At 31.2% G+C, this 15,456-nt stretch overlaps 1 protein-coding gene across 1 annotated transcript in view; it reads left to right on the forward strand.

Moving 5' to 3' along the window:
• The window catches only part of LOC129227297 (solute carrier family 25 member 36-A-like), a 33,357-nt gene extending 17,903 nt beyond the window's left edge, over positions 1-15,454 (forward strand). Inside the window, exons 4-7 of the mRNA XM_054861835.1 lie at positions 1,906-2,006; positions 5,988-6,054; positions 9,447-9,724; positions 13,834-15,454. Coding sequence (XP_054717810.1) covers positions 1,906-2,006; positions 5,988-6,054; positions 9,447-9,724; positions 13,834-14,087 — 700 coding nt within the window. The 3' untranslated portion in view covers positions 14,088-15,454. The remainder of the gene's footprint in view (positions 1-1,905; positions 2,007-5,987; positions 6,055-9,446; positions 9,725-13,833) is intronic.
• The last annotated feature ends 2 nt before the right edge of the window (positions 15,455-15,456 follow it).

Below are 15,456 nucleotides of genomic sequence, written 5' to 3' on the forward strand. Positions count from 1 at the left end.
ATCTTATGTCCTAAGCGATTTTATTGCTACAACAAAAATATTTAGTATCGGCAAAAAACTAATGATGGGGTGCTGCAAACGCTTTTACCCCTTACATTATCCAACATCGTCTAAAATTTGCGTTTTTGAAACTTCAATTTCGAAATATTGCCGAAGGAGGGTTCCTGAAATCCATCCCTTCAATAGTGCATTCAAAAAGCGGAAAAACGTTATGAAATTTAAATTACAATTTCCTTTTTAAATCTTCGATTTCGGGAAAGCCCATAGCGTCCCCTCCTCCCCCTCTTTCTTTAATATTTTTTGAAGGTTGCCCAATATTGTGATTTTGGGACTATCAGTTTGAAATAATTGATGTAAGAGTCCCTGAACCCCTCCTTTCCCTGAACTTTACCAAAATGGCCTACCACAGCGTTTTTTGGACTTCAATTTGAAAAAATTTCTGGGGGAGAGCCCCCAGGCCCCCCCTTATTGCCGGATTTTAGACTTTTTGGAATTATGATGTCAAAACACTTAAATATTACAATTTAAATCAAATAGATTCCAAAACTGGCATTGTTAAAATCTGCTATATTTATACATGCAATTTTTTCCTTAAGTCCACATGCGGGCGGGGGGGAGGGGGAGCTGAAAATATTTTCCGTCTTGAACACATCACTAAACTTGCACCCATGATACGGATTATCAACAATGTGACTTGTCACCCCTTCCTTGCACCTGTTGCCATCTGTAAACAATGCGTCAAGATCAGCTGACCAGTTTGGAATGTGAATTTTTTTTTTTTTTTTTTTTTGTGCAGAAAAGTGTGCAAGAAATTTTTTAACAAAGAGCCAGCCGGTGGTCATTCATAGTGTTGATGAAAGTTGGCTGGTCGTTTCTAGAAGAATTTTAACATTGAGTAGATAAAGGGAAAAATCGGTGCTTTTGAAAATTGATCGTTAATAGAGGTGTTTGTTTGTAGAAGTTTCACTGTATATGCTAAACATATAAAAGAATATTAAGTATCCTGATTTTTATCCCAAAGCCTGAAATTCAAACTGACGTCAAAATGGTATTCCTCCTATGGAGTAACAAACTGAACTCAACTTGCAGCAGTTGCTACAATGAAAGGGTTGTAGTAAGAGAAGGTCATTCTGCAAAGCATCGTTTATAGTAAACGCATTTACATGGACAGTTTCGACCCTGCAAATAACTTGCCTTTTACCCCCCTTTCTGATTATATACCAGGGAAATGTGGATTTTTTTTCCTCCTGCTTCCTTCTGGAGTAAATGCCGAGTTTTTACCCAGAATTCATTACGCAAAACTAGCTTGTCTACTTGTTGGATATAGCCACTAAGGATGCTGGGTAAAAACCACTTTCTCTGGTACAATGGATAACCTCTTTTAATATGGAAGCAGGGAAATTTTCAACCTGCTTTTTCGGAGCCAGAGATGTTATTTGAGTGGTAGAAACGTGTGTGTTGTGAACGCGGCTAGTAGGAGGGACTATTGGCATTAGTTAAATTAATTTTCTTTTCACTAAAATTGTGCATGTGAAATTCTTTTCAATCTTTCCTAATTAGGATGTAATTTCATTTATCTGCAGCTCATATTTTATTTTCATTGAAAGTTGGAATTAAAACCTTTATAGCTAAATGACCATCTTTTTAATCAAATTAAGAGCAAACAGCTAAACTATCTAACAATGGAAGTTATTTAGGAATAAGAATGGTTAATGTATAAAGTCTTAAATTGTTATGTATTATATAGGAATATAGATGATCATAAACTCTTGTTTAAAAAATGTTTAAAAAAATCATCTAGAACTAAACAATTGCTTTCCAGCTGTAGTTAAGTATTTTATTGATTTAAAATTTATTAATATTTTTAATGGATGTATGTAAATAATTCTGAATATTTATTTTTAGGGCTGTATATTTCTGCACCTATTCTCATACAAAGAACTTTTGTAATGAAAAGCTCACTCCAGATACACCTATTGTACATATTTTCTCTGCAGCTAGTGCAGGTAATATTTATGTATTTTATTGCCCAATTGTTTCAAGTTTAATATTCATATTTTGTAAACTGAATAAATTACAATGTTCATTCATTTAACAATCAACATTTGCATGTGGATTTCTCTTTCCTGTGGAAATGCATTTTTCATTCTATTGTCTTTGTGATTGGTAGATAGTAAGTCTTGTGCAATAAGCAAATTTAAATAATTACATGTATATTTGTTTGTTATTTCCTCGAGAACTTCTAATTAGTTTCAGGTCAAGCCAGGAAAGAAACAATTCAAAATATTCCTAGGAACTAATAATTAACTTTATAGGACTGTTATTAGTAGAGATATTTTTTAAAAGGCAATTAACATTCTTTCTTTAATGTGGTGGGGAAACATATTTAATCATTTAAAATTTTAAAAAAGATAGAACTTGTTAGATGCTTTTAAGTTAAGTACAACTGGAGTAATAAGTATTTTACTTCAAATTAAAAGGGCTTCCCTCAACATAAGCTAAAACTCTTTTTCTACTGCCATTTTTTTTTTCAAAGTAAATTTTTTCTTATCTTATTGTTCTTTTTTCACAAACAATTATTTATTTGTTTACTTTGCAAGCATTATTGAAAGTTCACAAGCAATGAAAAAGAGCAGTATTTTATTCTATTAAGGATTTAAACCTTTTTAAATGTAATTATGTTTGGCACTTTTTAAAAATTCATGAAATTTCTTTCAATAAATGAATTTTTTTTTTTTTTTTTTTTTTTGTTTATTGTTAAAATTGTGCTCATTTCTTACTGCATAGATATTTTTACTTTTTGATGCTTACTTAGTGTATTATCTATGGCATGACTTTTAAAGCGTTTAGTACTGTTCATTTTGTAAGCTATTTAGTAATAATAAAAAAACAGAAACGATAGCTGAACAGAACTGTAACTTAAAAAAAAAAGGAAGTTATCAACTATATTGTTGAGAGCACAAAAAGTTGAAATAAGAAAAAAATAACATTTAAAATGAGAAACAGTGTAGAAAAACTTTTGATCCTTGATTGTAAAATCTTTAATTTGCTTGAGCAAATTAGTTTTCTTCCCTTACTAATGGTTACTTTAAATTTCTATTGATTTTGGTCAACAAAACCATTTAAACCCAGATTTAGCTCCAAATCAATTTTAATAACAATCTTACCAAAATAAAAATAATGTTTTTATCTTTGAGATTCGAGAGCATTTTGATCATTGTGACTTAACATTGACTAAAAGAAATGAAAGTTGATTGAAAAGGGCATTCCTCCAGCTTATCTGATATTCCTGACAATAAAAGAATAGTGGTTGATTGGACGGTAGCTGTTGTCCAAAAAGCCTGACAAAATTCCATTACTAACGCTGGGAGTGGAGTCTTTATCGAAAGTCTTTCTGTTCAGCTTTCCAGACACAACCCGGATAACTGTTCGGTATTCAGAAGTGAATTAATCGCCATAAATGAAGGATTAAATACCATCCTTCACGACACTAAATATGGTGACATTTGGATCCTTATTGATAGTCGGAGCTCGATTCAATACCTACAGAACTGGAGCATTGTGTGCGACCTTGTAGGTATTCAGATTATCACCCATCTCAAAAATCTAACCAAGGGAAGTCCACTTTCAGTGGATTCCCTCTCATGTAAACATCCATGGCAATGAAGCTGCAGACATCTTGGCTAAAAGAGGTTGTTCAGAGTTGCCCAACAAGGACTTCACATTAACTTATAAGGAAATTTTATCTATGAAGAAACAAGGAGACAGGCAAGTCTGGATCACCCCTCCCGCCCATCCCTGGTACTGCAGGAAGACACCGGGAGGCTCATTAGATTTCGAGGGTGACAGACATGATCAAACGGCCATCTCGAGACTCATAAGTGGTCATCTGATAAACATGATTTTCGACTCTGGGTGTAAGATCTTCTCTTTGTGCAGCAAATGCAATCTGAAACCGGCATCCCCCGACCACATCCTTGATTGTTTGGGGTTCACTCTGGCAGATGTCTGTGCTAGCCCACTACTGGTGCTTGACTTCGCTAGGGTTCATGGCATCATGAATCTGATCTAGCTGCTGCTGGATCAATGAAGGATTGTAAACAATAACAACAACAAATTCCATTACGTCTCACATTTCAGAAGTTAAGGGGACAAAGGCAAATTGTACTGGAACTTGGTGAAGAATATTACAGAATTGAAACTTTTCAATATGTTCAATTCTTTTTATTTTATTTTTAATTGTGTCGCCCATCTTCCACATGTGTTTTTTAATGTTTTGCAAACAATGTATTTTTATCTACTCAGACCCACCCCCAGGCTTGGGTGGGAGGGCACTTCGCCCAACGTGCCCTTTGATTCATAGAACATGCCCAACTTGCCATTTTATCGGTAAAACGGCGCCCTGATAGCCTTTTTGATCATGAACTGTCACCTTTGGATTTAAGATTTTTACTTGGAAAAGGAACAGAGCCAGTGTCCCCTCTCCTTGTTTTTCCTACGATGTCTTTCTTCTATGTGAAAATAGCGAATATCTGCCCTTCCCCCTCTCCTCCCAACTTAGATTGCCATTGAGCTAACAATGAGAATTGGGCATTGTAGAAGCTAAACAATATTCTTCCAAGGACCTTTCACTTTACTGATAAGCCACTGCTGAATTCCCAGAATTACTTCCGTACTCCTTGCCGCCTCAGGGTTTGCATCGCTTTTATTCAATAATGAGGGGCTGTTTACACCAGTTTCCAGCAAAGAATACTGGGTGTCATTCTTCCTTCTTATTCCTTTATGATTAGAGAAGTGTTTCTTTGTCAAATTGACATGTGTTTTAATATAATTCTAACTCTTCACTTTCAGTCAGATAAACGTTAAGTTAACACTGCATTTTAATCTTCCATTCAAATTCAAGTTTTTAATAGTGCTTTCACATTTTGAATTTAAAATTAAGCATGTGCAGTGCAGCTCCACAATTCCACCGACCTAAAATCCACCAATGTCCGAAATCCGTTTATTTTTTTATTATTTTTTTTAAATATAATGTCTATAATAATCTAAATCGAGATTAGTTGCTGAAACAGTTGTTTTTGCGCATAATTCATGGATAATATGCTCTGTTTTATTATGCAATATAGGTACGCAAAGCATTTTTTGGTCCCAAAAAATACGTTTAAATTTTTGCTCAATTTTCTTCCTATTGTGTACTACTGAAAAAATAATAAGAAATATCGAAAACCGAAAGCAGCTGCTAAAAGATTGCTGTAGATTTATAGCAAAACGCCAATATTTCTCGTGACACGTGGCATTAAAAAAAAAGGCAAGAATATGCTAAAAATACAAAGAAATCCCCATGTAAAAGATGAATGTGGTTGATTTTGAACATTTAAATTGAAAACAAATGACTTATCTATTGATAACAAATACCAAGTGCTTTTTAACTAGTGCTGTTTATTGGTTTTTATTTCCTTATGGTGGTTACTCCAAAAGCAATTATTACTTTTGGCTTGAAAAGTTTTTTAAGTTACAGCTAGTAACAGCTGAAAGAATTGAAGGAGTAGTTATCACATTGTTTTTTAAACTATTATAAACTATTCAATTGTCCTAGCAAGTAATTCATAAATATTTCAAAGTTATTATTGTTGCGACAGTTAGATATTTGTACCTAGGAATAACAGTACGTGTCCTAAGACTATATCCACCAATGCTTCGAGGCAATAACATGCCTTTTTGTTTCGAAAAAATGCCCTTTTCTACAAAAAGTGCCTTGTTTAAAAAAACAGCACCCTGCCCTTTTTTAATCCTGGGGAAAGCTGTGATCAACTTATGAAGTTGCAGGGAAAAAAAGCTTTTTTTTCAAAATGTGATCCTTTTTTTATTCCTGCTCAAAAGTAGGTTTAAATGTGAATGCATATATAATGGTTCTGTATTGTGTATTTTGACTTGATATGTTTATTTTTAAATATAATTGGTTTTTGATGCTATAATTTTTATTGTAGGTTTCATGTCTTGTTCTCTAACCAATCCCATTTGGTTTGTGAAAACTAGACTTCAGTTAGATCAACGGTAAATTTTCGCTTTCATATTTATTTATTTTTTTATTTGCTTTATTTATTCATGTTAACTATTATAAATTTAATGTATTTTACTTCAGCAAAATTGTATTTTAATTTATTCATGTTAATTGTTGTGTATTTTTTCAAATATGCTGTTTTCAAACTTAAAATATCACCAATCTTTTAAAAAACTGAAAAAAAAAAGAAAAAGTATGAAAAAAATATATTAGGGTCGTATCAAAGCTTCAGTCCTGCTCTATCAAAAGAAAAGGTGTTGACCAAAGTTTCTTTCTTCATAACAGTTTCCCAGAAACAAATCCATTCAGATTTGATCAACTTTTGTCTTACAAAGTAAAAATAATTTAAAATTGTATAAATTATGTGCTACATTTCTTATAATGCAATGGAACCCGGATTTTACTTTGTCCGTTTCATATGTTATTGCACTTCAGACCTCATTTTCTGCAGGTCCATGAAAATTGATACATCAATAATGTTAGAATACTCTAGATTTCTTTTCAAAAAATTCACTTAGTACATTTTTCTTGAAACAGATCATACTCATATTTCTCACAAGACTAACATCAGCCTTTTTTTTTTCTTGGTATTTTTTATCTTATGAATTTGTTTCCTAGCAGTTAAAGCTGTTCTGTGGCAATTTTTCTAATCTGTCTTATTGTCTTTATTGTCAAAGCATGAGGGCCCTTTCACTGTTACATGCAGGAAAATCAGACTCAAAATTGCTCCAACGTTTTGTTATAAATCTTAATATTTCGGCATTTTACTGGAGTAAGCGCATTTTTTAATATTTAGATTTTATTCTACTGATACAGTTATGTTTTTGTCAAATAATTTTGTTATATAAAACAATTTTTTTTTGCATGTGTCACATCGCATACAAGACAGTCAAAGTCAACCTCTTGTAATTTGCTGTATTAATTAGTTAATATTTTTGATCTATCACATAGCAATGCCAAAGCTAACTAAGTTTTAAAAACTAATGTTCTAATGTCAAGTAAGCATATCTTATTTCTTTGAGAAAAAATATTTAAACTATTTACAAAAATTACATATAAGACCACTCCACCAAAAAGTAGCCATTTTTCCGGCACATGACACTTCATACATTTCAGTAAAAAGTAATGATTTGAAAAGGTAATGACAAAATTTTTTGCCCCTAAGAAATAAAATACGTTTATGATTTTTAAACAACAAAACATTGTTTATAACCCTTTTAAATTATTGTTTTTAATGAACTAAATGACGCTTCACATGCGGGACAAAATGGCCCATTAGACCTCTTTAACTTTCTTATTTGATTGCAAACAACGAAGCAAATTTTTCAAGTAATTGTTCATAGAGAATGTGCTAAATTGTGTACAAAAAAGTTAACATTTGAGATTTTCCCACTAGTCCATTGGGATAGTATCAATTTTTAAACAATGTGCTTGGATTTTAACCTCTGTTTTCGAATTTACATTTTCCCTCTTGGTGCCTTTTTCATCACTAATGTAAAATTGGTATTCCATTGCAACAATAATAGTTCACACATACTGATGCATTGCCTTAATTCAAATATGTATTTTTTCTCTTTTTTTTTTTTTTTTTTTTGTTCAAATCTTATCTTTATAATAGAGAGTTCACTTTTTATGTTGATTCTATTTCTCTCCCAAACATATAAATTTTGCATCAAAATGTCTTATAGCTCAATTTTTTAGCCTACTTTCCCAGTAACAGTCAGAGAAAGACTAAAAAAGTATGAAAGAAGGTTTAATGCATCTTGAAAATATTACAAAAAACAAAAAAAAAGTCAAAAATAAAAAGTAATAATTAAATAAATATCGAAAAATTAAAAATTGGAAAGTAGGGTATTGAGATGGGAAAAAATGTCTGTCTGTCTGTCTGTCCCCCCTTATAGCTTTTGAGTGAATAGTCCGATTTGAACAAATATTTTTTTGTTCGAAAGATCTCGGTGAGGACACCTCATTCCTATATTTCATTTTTTGATTTGGACTATTTTTTGTTCAATTTTGAACAGTTCAAAAAAACTTAACATTAGCGCCTACAGGGAAATTCAATTCCGAACTGTGAAGTGAATTTGCTTCAAACAAACTTTGTAGGAAAAAACTTTTGATGAAAAACTTGTGTATAAAATATCTTTTTGATTTGAACAATTTTCTGTTCCATTTTGAACAGTTCAAATGCCTTAACATTAGCGCCTACGGGGAAACTGAAAGTCAATGCAGATTCCGTACTTGAAGGCGGATTTATTTCAAACAAATTTTGTTGGAAATACCTCTTGACGACAAACTCCAGACTCCCGACAATTAGTCGGACTTCGACTCTGACTTCGTAGCTTTGGCAAAAATTTATACACGGAGGACAAATGACTGGCTCCGACTCTTGGATATTCGACCCCAACTCTTTCATCCCAAATTGAGATTGACTCCGCAGCTATGGTTTTAACTGTGAAATGATTATTGTTAATATGACTTGTTTTTATTTTCACGATAAAGTTTTATCTCAGGTATTCAGTTTTTGGTGGATAAACTTGAAAGTCATTTATGTTTTTACATAAAGATATGCGCAGACGATGTTTTTTTTTTTTTTTTTTGAAGTGAATATTTCTTTGAGTTGACATTTTACTGTTTTTATTTATTTTGGTAAAAGCCTTAATAAATTTAAAAAAATATTTTTGGCAATAGGGAAAAAGAAACGATTTTTTTTTTTAATTTTTTTTTTTTTTTTGATATGATGTATTTATTTTAATAAGCTTATTAATTTTAATTATTATTTTTTTGTTTTGAAAGCTGTTAAAGAATTTTTTTAATGGAAAAAAGTGTATTAGCTGCTTTGTTTAAAAGGTGCTGCTATTTTATTTGTTCGTTTATTTATTTATTTATTTTTTTTACTCATCTAATTTTTTAGATGAGTGAGGCATATTTTATTCCTAGAAATCAGCTTAAAATATTAAAAAATTATGTTAGAAACAATTGGCGATTTTAGCTATTTTTGAGAATATTGATCAGGTACTAGAAAGTAGTATGGGTATACGGGAAAGTAGGCTCATTTAGTTCTAGACGGAACCTCTTGTTCTCCAATAAAAACAAGTAAAGTAATAAATTAGGAGATATAAGTTAAACCTCATGGAGACCTACCATTTTTCTTTTCAATTTCCAAAACTTTCTGCCACCCTATTCATTAGTGTCAATGTTTAATTGATTTAAATTTTTGTTTGTGTTAACTAAGAGCTGACTTTTCCCCCTCTATTTTCATCATTGTGCTGTAAAATCTATTGATCATCACTTCTTTTAAAGGAAATGTCTATTTTTAAACTTTCGATTGAGTTAAAGAAATATGTAAATTTATTTCAGAATAACAATACCACATTTGTTATTTCAGATCCTATGGTAGCAGCATCACAACTGTTCAGTGCATTAAAGATATTTATAATTCCAAAGGCCTCATAGGTTTTTATAAAGGGATAACAGCATCCTATTTTGGCATCTCAGAGACTATTATTCACTTTGTTATTTATGAGTTCATCAAAGCAAAACTGCACGAAAGGAGAGCTAGTAACACTTACCAGGATGATCAAAAGTCTCCCAGAGATTTTGTAGATTTCATGTGTGCCGGTGCCATTTCTAAAACGTGTGCCTCCTGTATTGCTTATCCACATGGTAAGATTTTCTTTATTTTGGTGGTTATTTTGATTTTTCTTCTTTTTGTTACAACATTATTAAGTGGTTGCTAAAGCAATGGTATATTGAAATAGTAGAATGCATGTACTAGTGATATTTTGGGGGGCAAAATTAGTGAAAAAAATTTTTTATAGAAAATATTTATCTAATACCATCAGTGGTGATTTCATGGATTTATTTGTATTTTCATTTTGTTGAAATTGCATATTTGTTGATATCATGACACTATAGAGTAGATCTATTAGTATGAATACAGTCAAACCTCCATATATATCGAAATCTCAACAAATTTCTATGTTCATTAGATAGAAAAATTGTTTCTATACATCGAAAAAATCTCTATATATCGAATTTTTTTCCCCAAGACATTCATGAATTTTTTTTCCTCTTTAGACTGTTTGTCTCATGAAAAATAAAGGTTAGGGGAGAAAATTATGTTCACTAAAGGTTGCTACGAAGCTCATAAGGAATCTGGGGTTGAGGGGTGTGTAGATAGTTTGTTGTTTCGTTCTAAAATTCTTAAATTGTCATGATGTCATACTTACACAAAAATAAATAGTGAGGGGGAAAATCCTGATTGGCTCCTGCTTGAGAATAATGTACATCCATAAATGTTTCTTAGCTTTTAAAAATTTATGAAAACGGAAGGAAATACATGAAATCGCCATAGCCTTCGATGGTACAACAGATATGTAAGTGCAAAATTGATAAATTGTTTGAAAATTTTAAATATTTGTTTCTAAAAGCTATACCTTTAGACTTTGTTTTCTATTCTACTCAGTCTATATTATATATAAAGAATATATATTAAAAAATGCTCTAAAATTCAAAATTTGTGCTGTAACTTGCAATTTCTGTCCAAATTATTTTTGCATGATTTTCCTGTAAATATGCAGCTTTCATGAGATCTTGTTTACATTTGATGCCTAACTTTTAATTTGACTAGATAACTAATAATTTTTGCAAGTACATTTTGAAATCAATATGTACAACATTAAAAAATGATAAAATTACCATCCTAAAACCTGTCTACTAGTCTTGTGCCAAGAAAATACAGTATGAGGTATTTGTACTACTTTCTTCGAAAACCTGTGGATCTTTTTTGATTTTTTAACTATTAAAAAGAAAAAAAAGAAACATTTACAGGGTACATACCGGTCATGGAAATCCTGGAAAGTCATGGGGAAAAAATAAGCAAATTTCAGACCTGGAAAAATCAAGGAAAATTGAAGTTTTCAAAGACATGGAAATTTATTTTAAAGGCATGAGAAAATGTCCTGGGGCAAAGATAAAGTAGCAGTAGCTAAACGCGCATTAAAAATCTTAAGTGAATCAACAGTATTGCACATAAATCTAGTGAAACTGGAAAATTGAATTATCCCCAAAACAAATCTGAATTTTGAAATCTTATTACATCCACTTCTGTTGCAGCCGCTCGTCTTTTTTTGCAATGGTATTTTATTGCTTGCACATCACTCTTACTTTGAATTTACCATTAATGTCAATACCTATATTTTATATTTTGTAGTAGCAAAGTTACACATTCTTGATTTTGCCACGCTCACTCAAAAAACGCAATTCAGTTGCATCCGAGTTCATTTCCATCACTTGTAAAAATTTGATTATTAAATTTTTCAGAGTTTATCTTAATTTGTTGAAGGTTTTACAGGGTTCGTACGCTCCTTCAAAACTCCTCCAATACTCCTTCATTCAGGAAATTTTTGTGAAGGGCCCTTCAAACTCCTTCATTTTGGTTTTAACTCCTTCAAAACTCCTTCTTTTTTAGTTCAAGACTACATAATTTTCCTCTATGAGAGTAACTTAAAATACTTCGATCGACAACTTAACATCGTCACAAGGACAAAGGTATAAGGAAAATTTTGATGTAGTAATTTCGTATATTTATTTTTTTCATAAAGATGTGATTTACAAACTGATCGTAAAAGTTGAAGGTGAATATACTATCAGATGACAAAGACAATTTATAAATGAAGTAAAACATGCTTGAATGGTGCTTGGCTATGTTTTCAAGTTTTATAATTATAGCTTTTTCCTCTACCACACTCTCAGCAGCAAAATTCAATTTGTCTAATTATTATTTACAAATTAAAAAATACATTAGTTGATGTACTATATTAAGTGATGGTGTTAAAAAAAAAATTTTTTTTAGTAAATCACAGTTATGATAGCGTAAAAAGGGTCATCCACATCCACAAGTGATGTCTTGCGTTGAGGGGGAGACAGGTTCATTAAATTGTGACAAGAGGAAGAGGGAGGGTGACAAAAAGTGATATCACACAGTATAACAATATGTTTATAAAAAATTTAACATATGACAGTAGGAGTAGTAAGGTGAAGTGTGACACTTTGTGACAAAGGGGAAGGGGGCCAAATGTGTTTTAAAAAAAGTGCAACATCATTTATGGTCGGCCCGTTAGTACTCCTTCAAAACTTCATTTTACTCCTTCAAAACTCCTCCAAAGCTCCTTCATTTTATTTCTGAAATTGAGTACGAACCCTGTTTTAGAAAATAAAAAACTTTAGTCAAGCGATTGCATACAGAAATAAAGGAATTATAATACTCTAAAACAATAGAGTGCCCAACATATGGCATGCAAAACTCAATCTCAGGACTTAAACACTATGTTTTGTAATCTCTGAGCCTATTAAATTATATGCATTTGAACATGTGGAAAGAAGTTTACAAGTAAATCAGAAGATTTATTCACTGCTGAATTTTTTTGTTTTTTAAAAATCAGTTGCGTTGCTACGGTGGTTAGGGGAGCGGTCCGCCTTGGGCGTTACTCGTATGAAGGGGTGACACCCAAAGTGATATTGCAAGTTTTTGAAAAATATAAAGCTAAAATGCATTTTTAAGACTACAAATTTGAAAATTTTCGCAAGGGCAGGGGGGGTGTCACACATGCTAGGTACGCCATTGCATCAATATCAATATCTGGTTCAGAAAGAGCAATTTACTATGATTAAATATGTTGTTGACACAAAAAGACAACTTTTGAAGCAAATTTATTGAAATGTAATAATGACTCATTCAACCTTTGTCCTATTCATTATCATTCTGCCTGTTTATAAAAAGATTATTAGACATTAAACATTTAATTATATTACATTCACTGTATTTTTACTGAAAGTTATATGATGAAGACAAATAAATATAGATTCGTTTTTTTGGTGTACAATGATATTTTTTCAAACACAAGTAAGTGCTTTGATGAGGCTTTCACATAAAAGTTTTGCTAAGGCTTATTTCCAAAAATTGGCAAGTTTGTACTATTCTCTTCATATAACAAGATCATGAAAATTTTTATGAAGTCATCAAAAAGTTGTAGAAAAGTCATGGAATTTTTTTATCCATATAGAGTATGAACCCTGCCTTTAACGTATTCAGCAAAAAAGTATTCCAGTTTGAAAATATTTTTAATTTACTTCTTTTGTAGAATGAAAGCTTCCATAAATGAAGTGCTAAATATTTTCAATTATCAAAAGAAAATTATATTTAAATTATCCAACAGTAACTTTGAAATTAGTCATACTTAAAATTCCAGAAGAGTTGTTTTCCCTCTTTGTTCTTATTCCAAAATTATTTAAATTTTATTTAAGTTAAAATCATGTAAGTGTTAAAATTATTTCTCGAATGATTAAGATTTTAGCATAACATGATCGAAGATTGGACAATATACTTGTGCAGAAATAATTTAGTAATTACTAATTTAATGAAGATAAGTTCTGTATGTTTAGAAACACACAGAAACCAGTAATATTTTTCTCATAGCACGAACAAAGTCTTTAATTACTTTTAATATTCTGAATTTAAAGGCTTTAAAAGTTTTTGCCTGCTCTTTTTAATCAACGTAATATACATATCAAAATATTAATACACAAATAAAAGTTTCGAAAATGTATAAAGAAAACATTCCTCTTAATAATCGAAGGATTTAATATATGCAATTGAAGTAAAAGAATTTCCCCCCCATTTTATGTTGAAAATGTGCGAAGTTCCTACAGCTACACTGACACATTAATTTACTACCTTTCATTAACTCTGTTTTTTTTTTCTTTTTCTGCAGAAGTAGTAAGAACACGACTGCGCCAAGTTGGTGACAAGTATAAGTCATTCTTTCAAACATTACTACTGGTGTTCAAAGAAGAAAGCTACCATGGATTGTACAGGGGCCTTGGTACTCAGCTTGTCAGGCAAATTCCAAATACAGCCATCATGATGGCTACTTATGAAGCAGTGGTCTACCTTTTAACGAACTATTCGTGCACAGTTCCTGCAGTGCCTACTATTCAGATTTGTAAAGATGAAGAATCCTACTGAATAGGTTTTACGTGTACATAAAGAATTTTTGCCTTCTACGTGGTAAATTAGAAGAATGTACATAGGTTTTAACTTGTATATTAGCAGGTGCATTTTGATCCTTTTGTAAATTAATAAGGAGGTGTAAATTAGATATGAGTTGCAAGTAGTGGCCAAAATCGAAAATGAAGGCATTTAGATGTGAAACTTTTCCCAAGGTTTACAAAACATTGTTACAAGTTTTGCAATGTATAAATCAAGGCAGTTGTACTATTGTATGAAAAGGATTCAAATGTCTGTTGAAGTGCATCCAACTGCTTTATAATGTGTGCCAAGAGACCGTGATATTAGCTTGTTTTATCAGAGTAATCTTAAAAAACCGGTTCATAAAAAAAGCAATGTGCTTATTATTTTCAAAATTTCTTTACAGTACCTAGAAAATTTGGCAAAGTTGCTGTGTCATTCATTTTCTTGTGTAACTGTATTTTAGAAACAGCATTTGCACCAGTCTTTTTAAAAAATGTTAAGTTTTCGAGTTCTCAGAAAATCTTATCGGAGTATGCCAGGGATGGTTCAGCTAGAAATGTTTCATATTTTTGGTTATCATCGTCGCTTTCACTATTTTTGTCATCTGTTTAAACTTGAATTTCAGCTACAGTATCCTCGGTAATAAGTATCTCCAAAGTGATAACATTCACTTATACATTTGTGTAATTCTCATAAAAACTCATTTTCAGTCCTTGTTATAATTTGACAGAATTTAATAAGATAACTAAAAGTAAATTTTCTATTTTATTTTAAATGTCTTTAATCTAAAGTATTCAAATCATGTCCTTCTCTCCCTTGTCCCCACTGTTTGCAAAAAATAAATAAAAATTATTTCTATGCAAACAAAGAATAAGTTCACATTTTTGTAGTTTTTATTTTGAAATGTTGAATAATATAAGTGAAAATACCATTAAAAATTAGTTCCCATAATTGTTTTTAAGTTTGTTCCCAGCAATTAGTGTTATTCTTTCACAACAGTCTTTTTTTTTTTTTGCAAAAAGTGTGGTAATTTACAGCTGGAAACCCAGAAAGGTATTACACCACATTTGGGTCTTAACTTGTCGGAAGTTTTTCTTGCACTCGATTAAAGCATAAAAACAGATTAGGTTTTATGTTGTATCCGTCATTGTGTCTCACATCTGTTTTTATAGAAAAATAAAGTAAAATAATGCATGAGAACTGAATAGTCATAAGTTACTTCCTAGTTTGAGAATATTTGTATACAAATGAACTCTAATATCAATTAGGAGTAACTACTAAAATCCGATTTTACTAAATTTGTCATTCCTTCACTAATGAGGGAATGACCCTTAAGTGAGGGTATAATGCTATTCAAAAAATT

The sequence above is a fragment of the Uloborus diversus genome, chromosome 8 (genome assembly GCF_026930045.1).
Source record: "Uloborus diversus isolate 005 chromosome 8, Udiv.v.3.1, whole genome shotgun sequence".
In the NCBI taxonomy this organism is placed as follows: domain Eukaryota; kingdom Metazoa; phylum Arthropoda; class Arachnida; order Araneae; family Uloboridae; genus Uloborus; species Uloborus diversus.